Source organism: Lipotes vexillifer, unplaced genomic scaffold (genome assembly GCF_000442215.2).
Source record: "Lipotes vexillifer unplaced genomic scaffold, Lipotes_vexillifer_v1.1 scaffold572, whole genome shotgun sequence".
In the NCBI taxonomy this organism is placed as follows: domain Eukaryota; kingdom Metazoa; phylum Chordata; class Mammalia; order Artiodactyla; family Lipotidae; genus Lipotes; species Lipotes vexillifer.
In genome coordinates this window covers 681,098-701,227 of record NW_006771270.1, presented here as the reverse complement: position 1 = coordinate 701,227, position 20,130 = coordinate 681,098, and the positions used below count along the sequence as shown (strand labels likewise).

General features: G+C 49.0%; 1 protein-coding gene across 3 annotated transcripts in view; it reads right to left on the bottom strand.

The window, feature by feature from the left end:
• Positions 1-4,109: 4,109 nt before the first annotated feature.
• Positions 4,110-20,130, bottom strand: part of UNC45B (unc-45 myosin chaperone B) — a 29,834-nt gene continuing 13,813 nt past the window's right edge. Inside the window, exons 8-19 of one of the 3 annotated variants that reach the window (XM_007446586.1) lie at positions 19,945-20,116; positions 16,475-16,775; positions 15,454-15,548; positions 15,166-15,307; positions 14,280-14,420; positions 12,801-12,928; positions 11,816-11,882; positions 10,807-10,920; positions 10,331-10,446; positions 9,390-9,507; positions 6,876-7,031; positions 4,110-4,385 (exon numbers count right to left, since the gene is read on the bottom strand). In XM_007446586.1, coding sequence (XP_007446648.1) covers positions 4,125-4,385; positions 6,876-7,031; positions 9,390-9,507; positions 10,331-10,446; positions 10,807-10,920; positions 11,816-11,882; positions 12,801-12,928; positions 14,280-14,420; positions 15,166-15,307; positions 15,454-15,548; positions 16,475-16,775; positions 19,945-20,116 — 1,811 coding nt within the window. In that variant the 3' untranslated portion in view covers positions 4,110-4,124. Of the gene's footprint in view, positions 4,386-6,875; positions 7,032-9,389; positions 9,508-10,330; positions 10,447-10,806; positions 10,921-11,815; positions 11,883-12,800; positions 12,929-14,279; positions 14,421-15,156; positions 15,308-15,453; positions 15,549-16,474; positions 16,776-19,944; positions 20,117-20,130 lie in introns of all 3 variants that reach the window. The other 2 variants (XM_007446587.1, XM_007446588.1) reach the window with 2 other exon arrangements.

Sequence of the window (20,130 nt, the reverse complement as noted above, 5' to 3'; positions counted from 1 at the left end):
GGTTCAGCGGAAACAAAATTAAGCACTATTTTCTGGGAGCTGGCGATGTGCCAGACTCACACGCCACGGCCCGGCCCAGACACTCCAATAGGCCCAAGAAGGCGAAGAGCGAGGGAAGTATGCTGCAAAGAGAGGTAATGGGGAGACTTACTTGGCGGTCCAGTCGTTAAGACTCTGCTCTTCCAATGCAGGGGACGAGGATTCCATCCCTGGTTGGGGAACTAAGAGAGATGTAATGGGAGCCCACACTTCCCTGGGAGAGTAAGCAGCACCGTGGGGGCTCCTGGGTGGTTTAGTACAATCCCAGCTCCAACCTGGGCTCTCACCTGGCGCCCTGCGGCCACTCCGCCTTGGAATCTCGGAGAACAGATGTTATTGCTTTTCATCACTGCCAGCTCACCGGCCAAGAACCCTTGTTTCCTAAACACACTGAGGCCAGGTGTCCGCCATTCCTTGGGTGAATTTGCAAATGTTAACTGGCTTACTCACCAGTCCCCTGTTCCCCTAAGTGACCTGTTGAAGTACAGATCCATCAGTTGGGACAGGGAATATTAATCAGATGAAGGGAAAGGAACTAATTGATTATTCATATGCTACGGACCAGGTACTTAAGATCCATTCTTTTATGTAATCCTCACACTCTTTTTTTTTTTTGCGGTACGCGGGCCTCACTGCTGTGGCCTCTCCCGCTGCGGAGCACAGGCTCTGGACGCGCAGGCTCAGCGGCCATGGCTCACGGGCCCAGCCGCTCCGCGGCATGTGGGATCTTCCCGGACTGGGGCACGAACCCGTGTCCCCTGCATCGGCAGGCGGACTCTCAACCACTGCGCCACCAGGAAAAGCCCCCTCACACTCTTAAGAGAAAAACATTTACTTTCTAAATTAAGTCTCTAAAAATGAAACATACAGAAAAGTGCATAAATCGCTAAGTTTGATGAAAGTGAACACATCCAGACCAAAAATTAGATGCTCTCTTAGGGTCCCTCCTCATCACTATCCACTCCCTTCTCCCTACAAGTACTGTAAATAGTATCCCAACTCTGAATACCATAGGCTAGTTTGCCTGGTTTTGAACCTATACAAATGGAATCATTCACTATACAGTACATGGTGTTAGGTCCAGCTCCTTTCACTGAATGTTATGTAAGTTATCTCCATATTGTTGTATGTAGCAGTAGTTTATTCACTTTCATTGGTGTATCATCATCTCCTGTATGAGGATGGAACAATTTATCCATTTTCTATGGACATTGGGGTTATTTGCACTTGGGAGCTGTGATTGAAAATGTTTTCTTTCATTGTATAGTACATGGGTTTTGGCACACATAAGTATGTATTTCTGTTGACTCTGTACCTAGGAGTTGCTGGCTATTTTAGTGGGTACTGCTTAACACTTTTAGGGATACTGCCAAATACATTTTCTTAGGTGGTTGTAGTAATTTACATTCCCATCTGCAATGTATAAGAGTTCCAGGGCTTCCCTGGTGGCGCAGTGGTTGAGAGTCTGCCTGCTGATGCAGGGGACATGGGTTCGTGCCCCGGTCTGGGAAGATCCCACATGCCACAAAGCGGCTGGGCCCGTGAGCCATGACCGCTGAGCCTGCGTGTCCGGAGCCTGAGCTCCGCAACGGGAGAGGCCACAACAGTGAGAGGCCCGCATACCACAAAAAAAAAAAAAAAAAAAATTCCAGTTACTCCACATTCTCACCAACACTTGATTTTTGTCAGTGTTTTTAATACTAGCCATTCTAATGTCTATAGTGGCATCTCATAATACTTTTATTTTCCATGTTCCTGATGACTAGTGAGGTTGAGCATCTTTTCATGTACTTATTGGCCTCTTTTATGACATGCCGGTTCAAGTAGTTTGCTCAAGTATTCTGGATTATTTGCATTTTCATATACACTTTAGAAATAACTTATCAGTCTGTCCCCCAAAAGGCTCACGTTTGATTAGCATTTCATGGAACCTATATGGCAGTTTGGAGAGAATGTACATCCCCAATTTAATATTGAGTCATCCAATCCATGACATGGTAATATCTCTCATTTATGTAGGTTTTCTTTTATTTCTCTCAATAATATCTTATAGTTTTCTATGTAGAATCCTTCAATATCTTTCACATGATTTGTTCCTAAGTATTTGATGTAGTTTTTGTTATTGTAAATGGCATCATCTTTTACATTTTAATTTCCATTTAATTGTTACAGGTATACAGAAATACAATTAATTTTTGTAAATTGACCTTGTATCTAAATTCACTTATTATTTCTAAGAGTTTATCTGTAAATGTTTTCTGTACACATGTACATGTATACATGTACAGTACTGTTGTGTGAATAATTTGAAAGTTTTATTTCTTGATTTTCAATCTTTCTGCTTTTCATTTCCTTTTCTTGCCTTATTGTACTAGCTTGAACCTCTAGTACAAAACCAAATAGAATTGGTAATAGCAAGTATTGTTTTACTTTTTTTTTTTTTTTTTTGGCTGTGCTGGGTCTTTGTTGCTGCATGCAGGCTTTCTCTAGTTGCGGTGAGTGGGGGCTACTCTTCATTGTGGTGCACGGGCTTCTCATTGCGGTGGCTTCTCTCGTTGCGGAGCACGGGCTCTAGGCGCACGGGCTTCAGTAGTTGTGGGCCACAGGCTCAGTAGTTGTGGCTCGCGGGCTCTAGAGCACAGGCTCAGTAGTTGTAGCGCACAGGCTTAGTTGCTCCATGGTATGTGGGATCTTCCCGGACCAGGGATTGAACTTGTGTCCCCTGCATTGGCAGGAGGATTCTTAACCACTGCGCCACCAGGGACGTCCCATGTGTCATTCTTAATCTCAGGGGGATCATTAAATATCATTCAGGCTGTAGCCTTTATGTAGATAATCTTTATCAGACTAATGAAGTCTCCTAATTTTAGTTTACTGGAATTTTTTATCATGAGTTGTTTAATTTTATCAAATGTCTTCCCTGCATCTATTGAAATAATCATATTATTTTTCTTCTTCATGCTGTTAATGTGATATATGGAAATGTGATACAAGCTACACATATCAGAGTTATCTCTGGGAATTTTGACAGGTTATTAAGAATGGTCTTCTCTCTTCTATTCCATGATTATGAGCTATAACAACTATGTGGGAATTCCCTGGCGGTCCAGTGCTTAGGACACCTTACTTTCACTGCCGAGGGCCAGTGTTCGATCCCTGGTCAGGGAACTAAGATCCCACAAACCACAGGCAAAAAAACAAACAGACGTGGAAGTCTGGAGCTTCTTGGCACTATCTTTCCCACCACATGAAAAGAGCTTGCCAGAAATTAAGCCCAACCTAGAGGAAATTAAAACCAAGATATAACACGGGGGATGACAGAGAGATAAAAGCCCTCACACAGAAAAGGATATTGATGACAACATTTGAGCCCTGGTTCTAACAATGTCAGACCTTTCCCTGCATTGACAAGATATATGAACCAATGAATTCTTTTTTTTTTTTGCTTAAAGTACTATGAGTCGATCTTATTTATATTCATCACATACATCTTGCTTAGAAGATTTCCCCAAGCAAATTGCAAAAATCATGTCATACTCTTGAACATAAACTGTATTTCCATCATAGTTGAATGATGGGAATGGACATGGGGCTGGGACAGGGCAGTAGAGCTGAAACATGCAGTTCTAGGCAGCCTTATTCAAAGAGCATGGGAGAGAGGATATAAAAACCAGCACAGATCAGCATCCAGATACACCAGCACTAACGTTTATATTCACACACCTGTTAGTTCCTACTTTACCACACAATCCATTTTCCAAAATATTAAGAACTTCAGCCCATTATCCTGGCCTTTGGAATTGGTACAGAGAGAATTATCCAACCTGTCTTCCTAATCACAGATGAAAATTATTCTAGGAATTTTGGGAACATGACAGATGTAAGGAACAAGAGAGCTAATGAAACATGCAAACTTTCCTAGAGCAAAGGGGGAGATTCACAACTCAGGGGACAATCAAGTCCTTCTTTTATATGGAGACTTCATTGTCGCTGCTATGATCCCTAGCTGAACTGACAACCCAGGAGTTCTTGGCTCAGAACTCTGCACAGAACAGGAGCAGCCCCAGCATCCCTCTGGGCCCTGTCTAAGACACTGGTTTAATGAAGCCATAATCCATGCATTTGATGAGACATTCCCGAGCTGTCTGAACCACTGCTGCCCTCTTCTCATCTGGCTCTTGTTTGCCCACCACAGTCAGGATCTCCAGCAACTCACTCTCCACCAGCTTCTTGGCCAGCTCAGCATCAGCCGCCAGCAGGTTGTAGGCAATGACCAGGCCCCGGTGTTGAACTGACAGCCGGTCATGCAAGCAAAGCCGCTGTAGTATCTCCAACCACTGAGTCGTCTGAAGGTGGGGAAGAGGATAAGGAAGGATTGGAGGAATCGGTGGGGGGACGGAGAAAGTAGATTTTGGACAAGATACAAAGAAGGCCTTGGCTAGGCCCAGATTCTGAGCTCTGAAAGGGCAAGCACACATCTGGTTATCTGTATGGGACTCAGCATATGTCCACTTGAGCCCCTTGGGACTAGCTGGGTGATGCCCATCTCCTTACCAGGACCAGGGCAGGAATTGAAGAACTAGAAGGAACTTGAAATAATCCAGTCCTTTTCATTTTATAAGTGGAGGAATTGGGGTTCAGGGAGAGGAAGTAACTTAGCTATAGTCACACATCTGGAAATAGTAGAGAATAAACATCCACACATCCTTTAATTTTTAAACATCTTGAGAAGCAAAGGGACCGACCGGCCCACTGCATGCCTGAGTGGAATGGGAATGGAGGATGTTCAGAAAGGAGGATTCTAACCCTGGACGCATGCACAACGCCTGCTTCTGCCAACCCAGGTGCCCTTAGAGACATGCCCTAGGCATGCACTCCACCAGCCCCGACTTCAACTGGAATTAACACTGGAGTCTGGAGTGTATCCTCTCTTCCACCCCTCCTCCATCTCTCTCCTCCATTCCCAGTTGTGAAGCAGCCCAACTACTGTACATGGGGGAGACAGGACTCTAGACCACTCTGATCACCCCCAGGAGACAGAAATGGAGCTGAGAATAGAACCAGGAGGCTTGACACAACATTCAACAGACACAGAATAGAATAGTTATCAGTATGGGTTTTGGAGTCAGAGAGACTAGTGTTCAGGTCCCAGCTCAGCCACTTACCAACTGCATGACCTTAGCTAAATTATTTAACCTCTCCAAGCCTCAGGAGCCTCATCTGTTATCTTACCTCATAATACTGTGATGATCTAATGGTATGACACATGAAAAGAGCTTAGCGTGATGGCTAGAGCATAGTAAGAGCCCATCAAGTAGAAGTGGACAGGAATGATGATTTTAGGCACTAATCCAACAATTTCCCCTTTGCTTCCTCAGACCTATTACCTTCCACTAGTTAGCAGAGATACCTTTCTACATACACCGCTATCAGATGGGGAGACAGATACAGAGAGGAAGAAAAGGCAAATTATTCTTTTGAGCTTCTCAGCAGACTTTTGTAAACTCTGCACTGTATCCTACCACAAGGAAAGGAAAGGAAAGTTCAGCTAGCTGTGGTAGGGTTCAGGGAAAGATTTTATGCTGATGCGTAATTCATCATGGGTCTAGTGCCTATCACTCCCTGGGACAGGAATGCAGCCAGGATTTCTGAGCCCCTTGGGAAGATGGAAGAAGTGGCCAGGAGTGGGTTGCAATCCTGAAAGATCCCAGTCCCCTCCTATCTAACTGGCTATGTGGTGTTGGGCTATTACTTTTCTGAGCTCGGTTTCACCATCAGTGAGTGAGGATAATAATAATCATGCCCACTGCACAGGGTTGTTGGGAGAATGGAATGACATAATAGGTGCAAGCACTTAGAGCAGCGCCTGGAGCACAGTAAGTAGAGGAGTCACAGAGCACCCTGCGGGGCCTGGTGACAGAAATGTGTGACCAGTAACTTCAGCAGAAACTGCTCTAGGACAGCAGCCTGTGGTCCCCAGGCCGGAAGCACCCCACCTCCAATCTACTCAGTCAGAATATCTGGGGAAAGTGTTTTAACCAGCGCTCCGTGTGACTCTTACACACCTTACAATTTTGAAAAACTTGCCTTAGGGAAAGTGTTGAAGGCCAGGGACAAAGCAGGATGAGCTACATCTAGGAGAGAGACCCCTCCCCTGGTGCCAGGACAGCATAAGCCCCCATGGAATTTAGAGAACACACACACACAACCACACACACACACACACACACACACACACACACACCTGCCTTAAGCTGGCTATCTAAAAGAGCCTGCCTGTAAAGCAGACTTGCTTTAATACATTTGAATTGAGATGTTTACATTTTTTTTGAGATGTTTACATTTTTCACAATCAGTGAATATGATGCCCACAAACTAAGTTCAGTTTGGTGAAATAAGGAAAATTTCATTTTTCATCCCCTTGTTTGCGGCTATGTCAATATCACTCTCATTATACCTGCTGAGTTGCCCACAGTCCCACAAAGGGTCTGGTCATCACGTGAACTTAAGAGAATCTGCTGCCTCTTCATCAAACTGTGGATGGTAACCCAACCACATCCATTCTTCTCTTGGGGAGCTCAGGGGCTCCACAGCAATAGTTAGTGCTATTGTTATTATTGTCATTATTCTTAAGTAATGACTTATAAGCACCACCAAAGTGAGTTAGCACACTTAGGGAGTCCAAATAATGAGTGTAGGGGGTCGAATCATATAGATTCTCCTCTCTTTAGGTGATTGGAACAGATACAGGGGCTGGCCTCCCCCCAGAGGATCATACAGGGCAGTGTGGTCTGGGGGTGGGGGGACTCCCCAGAGTCCCTAGGGCCCACTCTCACCACTTGAGTCATCTTGAAGCACAGTTTCTTATGTGCTGCTGTCAGCATGGCCAGGGCCCCCGCAGCCGCATTCTGCACCTTGTCATCATCCTCCCCGCAGAGCAGCACCACCAGCTTCAGCCGGTCATTCCCATCAGCCAGGAACCTCTCCTGTACCTATGGGAGGCGGGTACACAGCTCAGAGAAAAATGCCCCCATCTGCCCAGCCTGGAGAGGGAAAGGTGCATCTGGAGCCATATTCTCTGACCCAAGATCCCTCAGAGCTTTTCTTTGAGCATCTCACCCATGACACCTCCTCCTCCAGGAAGTCTTCTCTGACTAGTTAGATGAAAGTGCTACAGACTCCTCCAGCTAAAAGGTTAAAGAGAATAAGGGGTTCCTTGTATAGCATTCGCTGTTGCCTCTGTTTGCATTCAGCTCTCCACCCCTGGGGAAAGGGCAGGCACAGACTCCTGAAGGGTAGATGTTGCCTGAAGAGCCATGTTTCACTTCTCTTTGGGGAAGCCTGGACTGTTTCTTCCACAACAGATGGGCCTTCAGGGTCTGCCATTAAATGACTTTGCAGTCCCTGAAGGCACAGAGGCTTGGCAAGAACAGCAGACAGTTGGGTAGTTTACATGGTACTCAGGAGCTGCTGTACCATTCACCAGGTGAGGGATGAGGCTTCCCAAGCACCCTGGGGCCCAGGGCCCTGACATGTCTGAAAGCACACTGACCTCCCCTCCCCCCTGCACCCCTCTGCTCTATAGTAAAATCTGGTTGGTTAAATTTAAGGGCATTTTGTTGGGTGAGGTGTCCTAGAAGGGGAACGCCAAGAGGGGTCAAAGGTCACAGCTGCCCAGGTTATAAACCTCTACCTACAACTCCCTGAAGCTGGAGCAGTGGTCCTCAGAGGTAAGAGTATAGAGATAGCGCAGTCCCCTCATGGGACACAGGTGTGACTGGAAAGCAGCTGCCCCAAAAGAACTGCATTCCCCATCTCTTGCACTAAATATGGCCATGACCTCATTCTCATTACAGAACATGAATGGATGTAATGTGTGTCACTTCCAGGCCACCATGGTGGAGCGCTACAGGGGTCTCTCCTGTGGTCTGTCTCCCCATTCCCCATCTGAATGGAGACCACTCTCAAGGTGGCAGAGGGAGAGACAGTTCTTTTTTTGGAGGGGGGGGGGTGTAGCTATTGATGATTGAAGATGCCTGCATCCCTAAGTCATTGCTTGGAAGTGAGCCACCTGATCCCAATGTGAGCAAGAAATGATGTGAGCGAGAAATGAACTTCTGTCCTGTTGGGACCACTGTTCATTTTGATTCCGGTTGTTGTGGCCGCTGGTGCTCCCCATCCCATCACTGTCCCCTCCACTGTCTTTGGATACACTCTTTTCCCCCACATGGCTGCCAGGCCCCCAGCCCAGCCTCAGGCCAACTCCCTGGTGGACTGTGGTAGCTTTATTTCTTTTGATTTTAAAAGGCTTTCATGGATCAGGTTTTCCTGCTATAGCAGTGAGAACATCCAAGACTTGAGTTAAGAACTGAGGGGCAACAGAGTGGGTCTCACACTCGGCCACTAGCCCTGGTTGTCATGTTAACAAAGGGCCTCAGATTTCAATGCTGTTGTTACCTCTGATGAGGTTCTACCTACAGGCACAGCAGTGCTCTGCCAGGATGGAAAGAAGGAGACATTCATTCATCATATGGTGATAATTTATCCCAGTACCAGACCATGAAGCCATTGATGTGTTCTGAATTCATTTAATTTTTACAAATCCTATAATTATTCTGTGATGAACACAGTTATAGTGCATTGCAGTTTCTGTGGAAACAGCGATCGTTCTTTAAATGTTAACATTTAACATATTCTAAAATCGTTTGTAACTGTTTTTGCATTTCTTCATTTTTTTATATATGTGGAGCTTCAACAGATGCAAGTGGTCTAGCCTCTCTTGACCTCTAAGAGGCCCTGGCCTCATATATTTTTTGCTATGAGATTATTTAGTAAATAACTTGGGGAAATGGGACTTCTACACCATCCAGCCCAAGCTTTGGGATCAAAGCCACAGCTAGGGATGATATTACTTTGTGTATTCTCCTTTGTCTCCTTTGTGCATTATGTTCCTCTTGGGGTCCTTATAGGGAGGGAGGCTGTCATCTAGGAAAGACTGAGGGATTCCTGGGTTCTTTGACAAAATGTTGCCTTAAGGGCTTCCCTGGTGGCGCAGTGGTTGAGAGTCCGCCTGCCGATGTGGGGGACATGGGTTCGTGCCCCAGTCCGGGAAGATCCCACATGCCACGGAGCGGCTGGGCCCGTGAGCCATGGCTGCTGAGCCTGTGCTTCCAGAGCCTGTGCTCCGCAACGGGAGAGGCCACAACAGTGAGAGGCCCGCGTACCTCAAAAAAAAATAAAAATAAAACAGATGCCTTAATACCACTGTAACAGCCCCCAATCTAGCGCCAGGCCCTGACCTGTGGCCCGACTCTCCATGCCTTGATCACTCCCATCCTGAGCCCCCTCACCTCCTTGTTCACCACCATGTTGCACATGCACTCTGTGGCTGCCTGCCGCAGCTGGTCATGGTTCTCAAACATGTAGTTCTCAATATCTGGCAAGGCCTTCTCCTTAAAGATCTTCTGCCTAGGGTGTGAGGGGTGGAAGAAGAGAGGCTGCTGAGTCCTCTGTAATGAGCATTTGGGGTTTTGGCCACCCAAGGGCCATTCCACATCCTCAGCCAGCATGGTTTAGATGGCAGTAATCCAACCCCCAGCTCCAGGAGGGGCGTCCAATGACATAGCACAGCATCCTGGCCATAGCAACAGGGTCTGGGATGAACATGTCACCCAGACGGAGATTCTCTTGTATTATTGCTGGGGAATGTCTTTCTCTCTCCTGCTGGAGATGAAGCCAAGAAGACGTGAAGTCTGGAGCAACCCTCATGTGATCATGAGAGAGGGGAAGAGCCTGTCTGAAAATTAAGACAATACAGACAGAAGAGGTGGAGAGGTGTAGGATCTAGGACAGCTTTGTAACCCTGCATCAAGCCGCACCTGAATCTTATCCCAGAATCTTATCCCAGATAAGTCATTAATGACCTGAGTCATTCAATTCCCTTTATGCTTAAACCAATTGGAGTTGAGTTTTCTGCCACTTGCAGTCAAAAGAATTTCAACCCAATCCCACCATCGCCCTGCTTCTGGGGATGGGTGGGGACACTTAATCCACCCAGCCACCTGATATCTTTTCTTCTACTTCAGAAGGAAATGCCTTTCCAGTCTCCTTTGGCTTTGCACATTCACTGTGGTCTTTCCAAGTGCTATAGCTCAGATCCCTCCCACGGTCATTTTTACCCACTGCCTTCAAGCCTGTCCTCAGAGAAGAGCACACACGGCACCTGTGACATTTCCACCAACACTTCATGGGACACCTCTCTCCACCCCTGCTCCCTCTACGCCCCACTCACCGGAGTTTGTCACTCCGCTCAGACAGGTTGGTGAGGCCTAGGAGAGCCTCATAGTTCTGGAGCCCATCCCTCTGTGTGTTGAGGAGACTCACAAGGGGCCGCACTACCTCGTACACCTGTGGGGGGAGGCATCAAGGAGTGGCCAGGTGGAGACCATGTCCCCCCAGTCACTTACAGGTGCCCAGCTCTAGAATTTCCAATGCATGTGCCCACCCATTGTCTGATTCAATCTTCACAATGATCCTGAGGGGCGGGATTATTTCCTTTACTTCCGCAGGTGAGATAACTGAGTTTCCAAGAGGACGGCCTTATTCGTCAGAGGTAGAGCCAGGCCTGGGATCCACGCACCTCCAATTCATGGCCCTCTTTGCGACAGCACCACGCCCCCTCCCAGGCCAGGGGTAGGGTGGCAAGGGGAAAGGCCCCTGGGAGCAGACTCCTCCCATCACTACCACCCTACTGCCCCCATCACCCACCCGCTCCCCAGGGAAGGCGATATCCGGATTGGAGACTGCCGCGATCTTCGCTAGAGCATGGGCTGCCTTCACCTTGCCCACGTCTGTGCCCTCCAAAGCCAGGGGAATCAGGGCCTGCAAGAAAGGGCACAGTCACTCCTCGGTCACAAATATACAGAGGGCTCTCTCCCCAGCGTCCCTCTTCAACTGCTGTCTGTTCCATCAGAAGTTCAGGAAGACTCTGTAACAGAGGCAACTCTTGAGCATCACGGAAAACAGTTAAATTCTTAATCATGGCCTCACTCCCCTTGGTTCCCAGCACACATGGAGATCTTCGCCTGCCCTCTTCCCCACCCATCCGTACGTTCACGTGGCTTTTGGAAAAATAAATCAATCATTTTTTACTTTCTGACTAAGTCAAACCGAATCATAATAGTGGCCATTCACTGAGCACCTCCTATGAGCCAACACTTAAGGGTATTTTTTCTAATCCTTGTGACATTCTGCAAAGTGAGTGTGTGATGTTCTCCCTTATTTTACAGACGAGGAAACTGTGGCTCAGGGAGATTAAGTAATTTGCCCGAAGTTGTGCAGCTAAAAAGGGGACAAGCAAGGACTCAATGACAAGCCTTCTATAGCAAAGCCCACGGTCTCTATCTGCACCAGGGTTCCTTCCAGTAACAAGGAGGATAAATGGGATCCCACAGTAAATCCCATGACACTTCATAGACTTAGGCACCAACAGCACAGATACCTTAATGACTGTATTCCAGAGGTCGGGTTGGGGCAGAGGGTGCATTCTTCTTGGGCCAGGCAAAGAATGTGCACACACACATACACGCAAAGAGACACACACATACGCAAATGAAGAGACACACACAGAGACACATACAGACACACAATTACACACACAGACAGAGACACATATACACACACATACACACAGACCTACACACACATACACAAGTGTGCTTCTCCCCAGTGAAGCACCTTCTAGGATGGCAAGGACCCCTTAGCCCACCCAATGTACCTTGCCACCACCTTGAGCCACAATGGTACCTCGGTCCTTTGGGTTGTCACACAGTGCCAGGAATACCCTGGAGAGCAAGGATAAAGGACATTCAGTGCATGAGAACACACTTCCCAGGCATCAGCAGGCCCAGTGAAACTCTGGGAAGTGCTGCCAGTGAGCACGTGCCCCAGAACTAACCTTGGGAAGATACTGCCTTGGACATAAGTGGCTGGGGAGGAAGTGAGGCCAGATGTAGCTGCAAACAGCGGCCCCATCCCTGTTGAGGGAGATATCAAATGGCTCCCTGCTGCCCACCACCCAGGAGAAACTCTTCCACATGGAAGCACCCCAGGACCACCATGTTCTGGCCCTTGCCGTCCTCTCTGGTCTTATCTAGCACCACTCTCTCCTGTGCACGCCATGCTCCAGACATTTCCCTGGAGAACCCCGTCCTCATTCACTCATTCTCCTTCCATCCTCAGGGTCTTTGCATACGCTGTTCCCTCTGCCTGGAACCCTTCTGCTGCATTTGAGTGGCTCCTTTTTTTCCTTCAGGGTTCCCCTGAGTTGTTACATCTTCCAGGAGGCCTTTCTAGCTGCCTACCCACCTACCCTCCAGTCTGGCCAGTTGGGTGCCACTGCTCGTGCTCCAGCCAGCCCTCTGTATGTCCCCCATCATGGCACCTGCTGTGCCGTGTGGTAACTGAGCCTGTGTGCCTCCCGTCAGGCTACACAGAAACTGTGCCTTTCACCTTTGGCATTTCAGGGCCTGGGAACCAGGTCACCAGAATGGACAGTGACCTCTTTCCTCCCAATGCAAAGTTGCCCCTGTGATGACCTGCCCGCCATGTCACTTTTCAGTGTTGATCCCCGTCAGCCTCCTCTTCAGGCCCCTAATGGCTCATCTCCTCATTTACTCCCCACCCCCGCCATCTCTATCTCCCCACCCAGCCTCCTGCCTCCAGGCCTCTCAGACCCCAGCCCTGAACTGCTGCAGCCGCACCTGGCCAGCAACTCTTTGGTCTGGTCAGTGAGGATGGCATTGTCTGCTTTCACCATGCAGGCCAGCACTGAGATGACGCCGGCATTCAGAAGCCGCTTCACCCGCATGTCCACAAAGTCCTTCTTGTCCTGGGGAGATGAAAAGATGGCAAGGAAATCAATCCTGAAAGAGAAGGAAGATCATCCAAAACCCTAGATGACCTAGATGTCATCTTTCTTGGAGAAGGCTGGCTTTCCATTAGGCTATGCATGGGGGCGGGGTGGGTAAACAGAGGTGGGAGGGGAGAGAGAACAGATAAAGCTGACCTAACAGTGGATTGGGTCAGCCCCAGGGTTGAATAGTCTCTACAGATAATCCTCAGGGTAGCTGGGAAGAGGCAATCTCTAGAAGCCACATTAGAACTTCATGGCGGCAGAACATGCTATACACCCTTGCCTGCGTGAAATCCTATGCAGTTTTAAAAAATGATTCAGAGAACGACATAGCAGTGTGGAAAACATCTAAAGTATTTCCCCCAAATTGGGTACAAAATAATAACTACATTCTGATTATAATTATTTTTATTATTTTCTTTTTAAATTAATTAATTATTTATTTATTTGGCTGCGCTGGGTCTTAGTTGAGCCACGTAGGATCTCTAGTTTCGACATGCGAACTCTTAGTTGCAACATGTGGGATCTAGTTCCAGGACCAGGGGTCGGACCCAGGTCCCCTGCATTGGGAGCACAGAGTCTTAGCCACTGGACCACCAGGGAGGTCCCCTGATTATAACTATTTTTTTTATAACGCACAGAAATAAAGAGTCTCTGGTAGGTGTTACAATACACCAAAATAGTGCTCAGAGGGAGATGATGTAATTGCAAGTAGCTGTTTTCTTTTCTCTACTGTCACATTTGAGTTTGTTTTGCAACATGGTTATATTACTTTGGTCATTTTTAAAAAAATCTAAATGTTTTATTGGCTGGAAATACAATGCATATATATTCATATACAAACCACATTCACCATTGCGTGCAGTGAATCATTGTGGGGAGGGTCCCAAGGGGATTTGTGACACCTGGGCTGCCCCTGATCCCCCGTTCCTCCGCTTCTCATTATTCGTACTTAGCACCCATATCCCCAAATCCAGATATCCAAGAAAATAAAATTTGTATAAATGTGGAAAACATGAAATACAACGAACTGTCAGATGTCCATGAAATCAACAACATAAATTGGAAGATGTTCATCCTTGCTCCATTTGGTTTCTCTGACTATAGATCGTCGATTCCTCCTCCCCCTCCACAGAACATTAACACTAAGAAAAACACAAGTGCCACCTAGTGGGAGAAACTGACCATGATCCTCTTCAATTTCTCTGCCTCTTCCACCAAATGCTCCCAGACACACAGGCACGGAGCCTGAACATCATTAACTGTCCTTCCCACCTCTCTGGCGGTCCGGTGGTACAGCTCCCCTCCCGGCCATCCCCTTCCCCACCTTGGGGTGCTCCTCGGGCACGTGCTGCTTGGAGAACTTGGCCAGCTGCACCAGCTCAGGGATGACCTCATTGACGTCGTAGCTGTTGGTACAGTTCACCAGGGTGGTGGCCACCGAGTACAGGACGGTCTTGTCAGGGGTCTGGAGGCAGGAGGTGGGGGATAGGAGGGGACAGGCAGCAAGGAAACCTGAGAACAAACCACTGCCTCCAAGAGGCTCCCTCACAGGCAGGCTGGTTTGGGAGGAGTGTGGCTGGCGTGGCCCCGAGGGAGAGGAACCAGCTCTGCTCACACAGGCTCTGCTCCCCTCAGCAGCACCCCAGAGCACCAACGGGAGTCCTCTCAGTGCACTCTTTGCTTTGTGCCCCTTTCAAAAGCCCAGTCCCATAGACTTTCCATCAGACTGCGGTGGGATAGGGTGGGAGCTGGACACCCTTTGGTGGAAACTCCCTCCCACACTTCCACCCTTTAGTGGCGGCAAAGAGTGGGGGGAGGGGGGCGCGGGGGGAGGTGGCCCAGCAGAGGAGGAAGTGCATCTGGGAGGGACTGGGAAGGAGGGAGGGGCCCAGAAGAGGCCACGTACTGCCCCTCGGTCCCTCAAAAACCTCAACTCCCTGGGGGGATGGGTAGGGGCGGTGTCTCAGGAAAAAAATACCCTCATCTTATTCATCCTCCCACTGCCTGGAAGGCATGAAGAGTTGTGAGCCCATTTTACAGTCATGAAAGATGAGGGCCAGACAGAGGGAAATGACCAACCCAGGTTTACAGGAAGGGTAGGGGGTAGAGTCAGGATGAGGACTGGGGAGTCTAATTTCCCACGCTCAGCGGACAGCCCTGTGAGCCTGAATCCAGCAGATCCTGAGGCCAGAGGCCAGGGCCATACTTGCCTTGGCCAGCTCCAACACGGCCTGCAGGGCAGGGATGTCCTGAACAAAGTCATCCTTCACGTCGGCGTCCAGCGTGAGGTATGCCAGGCCCTCCACTGCCCATCGCCGGGTCCGGGTGTCTGTGGACGTGTTGCACAGCCACCTGGGGGAGGGGAGGCAAGGGTGCTGGGACTGGAGCAAGAGTGAAACAATTCAGGGCAGCAGGTGGGTGGCTTTTTAGGATCTGGCATCCACTAGGGCACATCCCTGAGAGGAGATGGTGGGCTTGAGGAAATAGGACCCCCTTACTTGCGGCACTGTTTGGCCAGCTTCTCTGTCGACCCTTCTGCAAACTGCCTGAGACCATAGTCTGTGCCGCCCGCAGAGCCAAGTTTACAGAGTCCCTGGGGAGGAGGGGAGATGTGTAGGATCAGAGACACCAAGGCCTGGGGACGAGGCCTTGCTCACACGGGTCCCTGTGGCTGGAACACTTTGTCCCTTTTCTTTGCCTGGATAAACCTCTCTGCATCCTACAGAACTAAGGGCAGGTGTCACCTTTCTGAGATGCCTTCCCTGAGGCTTCCAGGTTAGGGTAGATGCCCACAAAGCTGGAGGTTTTCAACTTGCCCTTTTCCCCCACCATTTTGCCCATGTAGATGTTTTGTGTCTGTCATTTTGAAAAATCAGCACAGGATAATACTAACCATATCTGTAACCACAACGATAAAACTTATGGCACAAAAACTGGCTGTGGAATCATATTTTTGTTGGGGGGCAGATTCAGCTGTGCAGATTTTTGCCCAGGAAAAATTGGACTCTTGCTAGGAAAAAAAAATATCTTCCATAAGAGAAAACTCACAATGGCAGAAGCTAAAATTAGTTTTTTTTAAATTGATATGAACCAAAAAAAAAACCCCACAAACAAACAGATCAGTGACTCAAATCTTCACTGTAATTGCTGTCAAGAAAAAGGAAGTTACTTCTATAAAATGAAAATGGAAACAATGCAGCAGGTTTAACTGTGCTATATAAAAACCAATTAAGGAAACAAACTGAGTTTTTGGAGTTTGCACTGAAACTACTTGGTGGACAAAAGCTCATCAGTGTTTGTCGTTCAAAAGCATCGAGGAGATCATTGTTAGGGTTACATGGCAGGGTCCCCCATCCTGAATCCACGTTCTCACAGCCTCCTGCTTATCACCCCGATCTGCAGGGGCCTGTGGGTGGATCTGGGTGCTTAGGACGTGGTCTCCTCAAGGACAAGGACCATGTCTCATTCATTCTGGTGTCCCTGATGCCCGGCACAGTGTCTGGTACCCAGCGCACTCACCACCAGTGTGCGGATCTTGATCTTCTCGTTTTTGGTGGTCTTGTAGATCTCTTTGAGCAGTGACACGCCGTTGGTGATGATGAATGTGGCACGGCTGAGCTTGGTGGAGGCATGGATGAGGGCCTCCACAGCCACCAGCTGGTCCGCTTCACGCTCTGAGCCGCACAGAGCCACCATCATCTCCATAACTCCTTTCAGTCCCAGCAGCTGATTGCCCAGGTCAAAGGGGCCCTGCAGGATCCCTGACACCGTCTGGATGGCAATCACATTCTTGTCCATGTCCTGGGGGTCAAACTTGCCCCTAAAACAGAGGGCCAGCGTGGTCAAGAGAACTGGCCGAGGGGAATGGGAGGAGTGTGAGATTTGGGGACAGACAGATTTGTTTTTGCATCCTAGATCCACCACTCACGTGCTGTGTAACCTGGGGCAATTCACTGAAACTCTCTGAGCCTCCGCTTCTTGATCTGGAAACTGAGGCTAGCACTACTGCTTCTCAGAGTCACGATGGGGATACATGAAGTAATAGATGTGCTCCTCAAGAAGCACACTCAGATGGGACTGAAACTCAGGAGGTTTACTTGGGAAAGCTCTTGGGATCAACACCTGTTGGGAAAGGGAAGAAATCAGGCCTGGATGGAGGGAGGCACTGGACTGAGATGCGGTCGTGACAAAGCCTCAGCTTGCGAAGAGCTCCAGAGCCTAGACACCCTTCAAAGTTGTTCCAAGTTGGGGTGAGGGACAAGTCATTGGATGCTGGCTGCGCTGAGAAGGGTGAACAGCTGTCCTCGCCAAGGCAAGTCCCCAAAGAGAGGTGACAGGTGAGAGCTGTCAGCCAACAGGCTTCCCAGAATCTGGGGTGTCTGGTGGGACAGGACAGCAGCCACCACAGCACAATAGGGCTACCATGATGCCTGCCGCACGACCTGACTCTGCCATGTAGCTGAGTCACGATGCAGCCTGAGCCAGTCAATCCTCTGTCTGGTCCAGTCCCTTCCCCTAATGAGTCAGGGGTGAGGGGTAGACTAGAAGAGCCAGAAGTTTCTGCCTTCCTTTCAAAATCTACTATCATCTACTCTATGGAAGGATCTCTGTATGAGGACGTCAGAGGGGACACACCTTCTGATCCTTCTGTGATCTGCCCAGGTTGATTTGATGTGGGGAATCAGGGCAGATGTGCACAGTGCAAATGCAGATGTGTATAAATGAAAGAAGAGAGCAGGGCTTCCCTGGTGGCACAGTAGTTAAGAATCCGTCTGCCAGTGCAGGGGACGGGGGTTCGAGCCCTGGTCCGAGAAGATCCCACATGCCGCAGAGCAACTAAGCCCGTGCATCACAGCTGCTGAGCCTGTGCTCTAGAGCCCACGAGCCACAGCTACTGAGCCCACGTGCCACAACTACTGCAGCCCGCATGCCTAGAGCCCGTGCTCCGCAACAAGAGAAGCCACCACAATGAGAAGCCCACACACTGCAACACACTGCCCGCACACCGCAATGAGAAGCCCGCATACTGCTCGCCGCAACTGCCCACATGCAGCAATGAAGACCCAATGCAGCCAAAAATAAAATAAATTAAAATTTTTAAAAAAAGCTAAGGAAAAAATCATTTAAAAAAAAAGAAAGAAAGAAGAGAGCATGGAGCAAGAGTCAGAGACCTGGGCTCTGGTCCCACATCTGCCTCTGGCTGGGTAACTGGGCAAGTCCCTCTGGGGGAGAGGGATCAGGCTTGGGAGCTCCGGTCGCCCCTCCAGCTCTGACAATCAGTGTCCTGTGCCTCATCTTCTTCCCACTCGGTGCCGGGGAACCAGCCTTGCATAATTAGTTGGGGTCTGCCCTTTAAACCGGTTCCTTATGCCAGCTGGTGCCTGAACCTCCACCCAGCCCCTGGCCCCTGATGAAGCACCTCCCTGGAGGGGGTAGGGGAGTGGCAGCCTCAGGCACCATTTGTTGAAGGCGGTGACCCTACCCACTCAGTGTCAGGTGACCTCAGAGGCAGCATGTACAGGCTGACGAGGAGGGGGTCTCGTTCAAACGGGGACTGGCTGGGAGATAGTTACCGGATGCTGAAGCTGAGGTTGATAAAAACCGGAGAAGCCCTGAGGAGCTTTAAGTGACACAAAGTCGGGATCAGGAGAAGCTATAGGATGGGCCAACTTCGCTGGGACCCAAATCCAGGAAGGTGAGAACAGTTTTTACATTTTAAAGGTTTTTTTTAAAAAAAAAACTGTGATAGAGACCTACGTGTCCCACAAAACCTAAACTTACTCTCTGGCCGTTTACAGGAAAAGTTTGCCAACCCGTGGAATAGAGAAAGGAAAGCAGAGTGAAGGCAGGGTCTTCACCCTCCCAAGACTCACCTGGTGCTTTTTAAACATGCAGCTTCCTGAGCCACAACCCAGACTACTGGGTCATGGGGTGGGGGTGGGGGTCCCAGAAATCTGAATAGTTTCCAAATATGAGGATTGTTGGAATAAAGGAGGGGGAAAGCCAGCTACCATGAGGAGAGATCCACATGGGGAGGAACCGTGGCCTCCCACCAAGAGCCAGCACCAATGTGCCAGCCACTTGAGCACGCCATCTTGGAAGCAGATCTTCCAGCCCCAGTCCAGCCTTTGGATGACGGCAGCCCAGGCCAACATGTGACTGTCATTTGTAAGCCCCAAAGCCAGAACTACCCAGCCGACTCTCGGCCACACTGCTGTCCTATTGTGAGATAACACATGATACTTCTTGTTTTAAGCTGCTAAATTTGGGGGTAATGTGTTACACAGCCATCAATGACTAATACAGAGCCCGACAGAAACGGAGCAGGACCCTATGGTCCTTCCCCCACCATGTCTTCCGCCTGCCTTTTGTCTGTGGAAAACCTTTAGCCAAACAAGTTTAATCAGAGAAGTGAGAAAAGGCAGAAACAGAGGAAAGCAGTCAAAGGAGACCAAATAAAAATAGTCATTAAGCAAAGTCCAGGGCCTTTAGTTCCCCTCAAGGGCTATAGATAATATTCTGAGCCGTATCCTGTGAGCTGCTTTGTAGATACTGAAACCTCCACCAGGTGGAAGAGGTTAACTACATGATGACCAGGTTGTAGCCGTGACATCAGCTGCCACAATTCCAAAAACCGACCTCAAAGAAATGGGAACAAACCGACCCTGGAACTAAAGACTAACTGTACCTAAAACAATCAAGATGATACTGATCTGACCACTGCATGACTAATTTCAAGATGACTGTCAGAGCTGGCTGTGCTGTTTCTGCCTGTAGCCCCCTCCCTCTGTCTATGAAAGCTCTTGCCCCCTGATTGGTGGGGCGGTGGGGGGAGTCAGCCTCTGCACAGGCGTCTGCCCTCCTCCCACCCCCAGGTTTCCAGCCTCCGAAATAAAGCAAACTTTTCCTTTCCACCAGCCTTGCCGCTTTACCGGCTTTAGAGCAACCAGTCCTACACTTGCGGTTACTCGAAACCGCAGGAAACTCACGTGATGTACTCCTCGCAGATCTTGCGGAAGTGATCACGCTCCGGGTCACAGCGCAGGTCGTCATAGAGCTTGTTGATGAGGATAGAGGCCAGCATTCGGGTGTTGTCAGTCAGGGGCAAGCAGGACGGCAGATCTGGAACCTGCCCCACTACCTTCAGGATCTTCCTCAGGCCTGCAGGACAGACG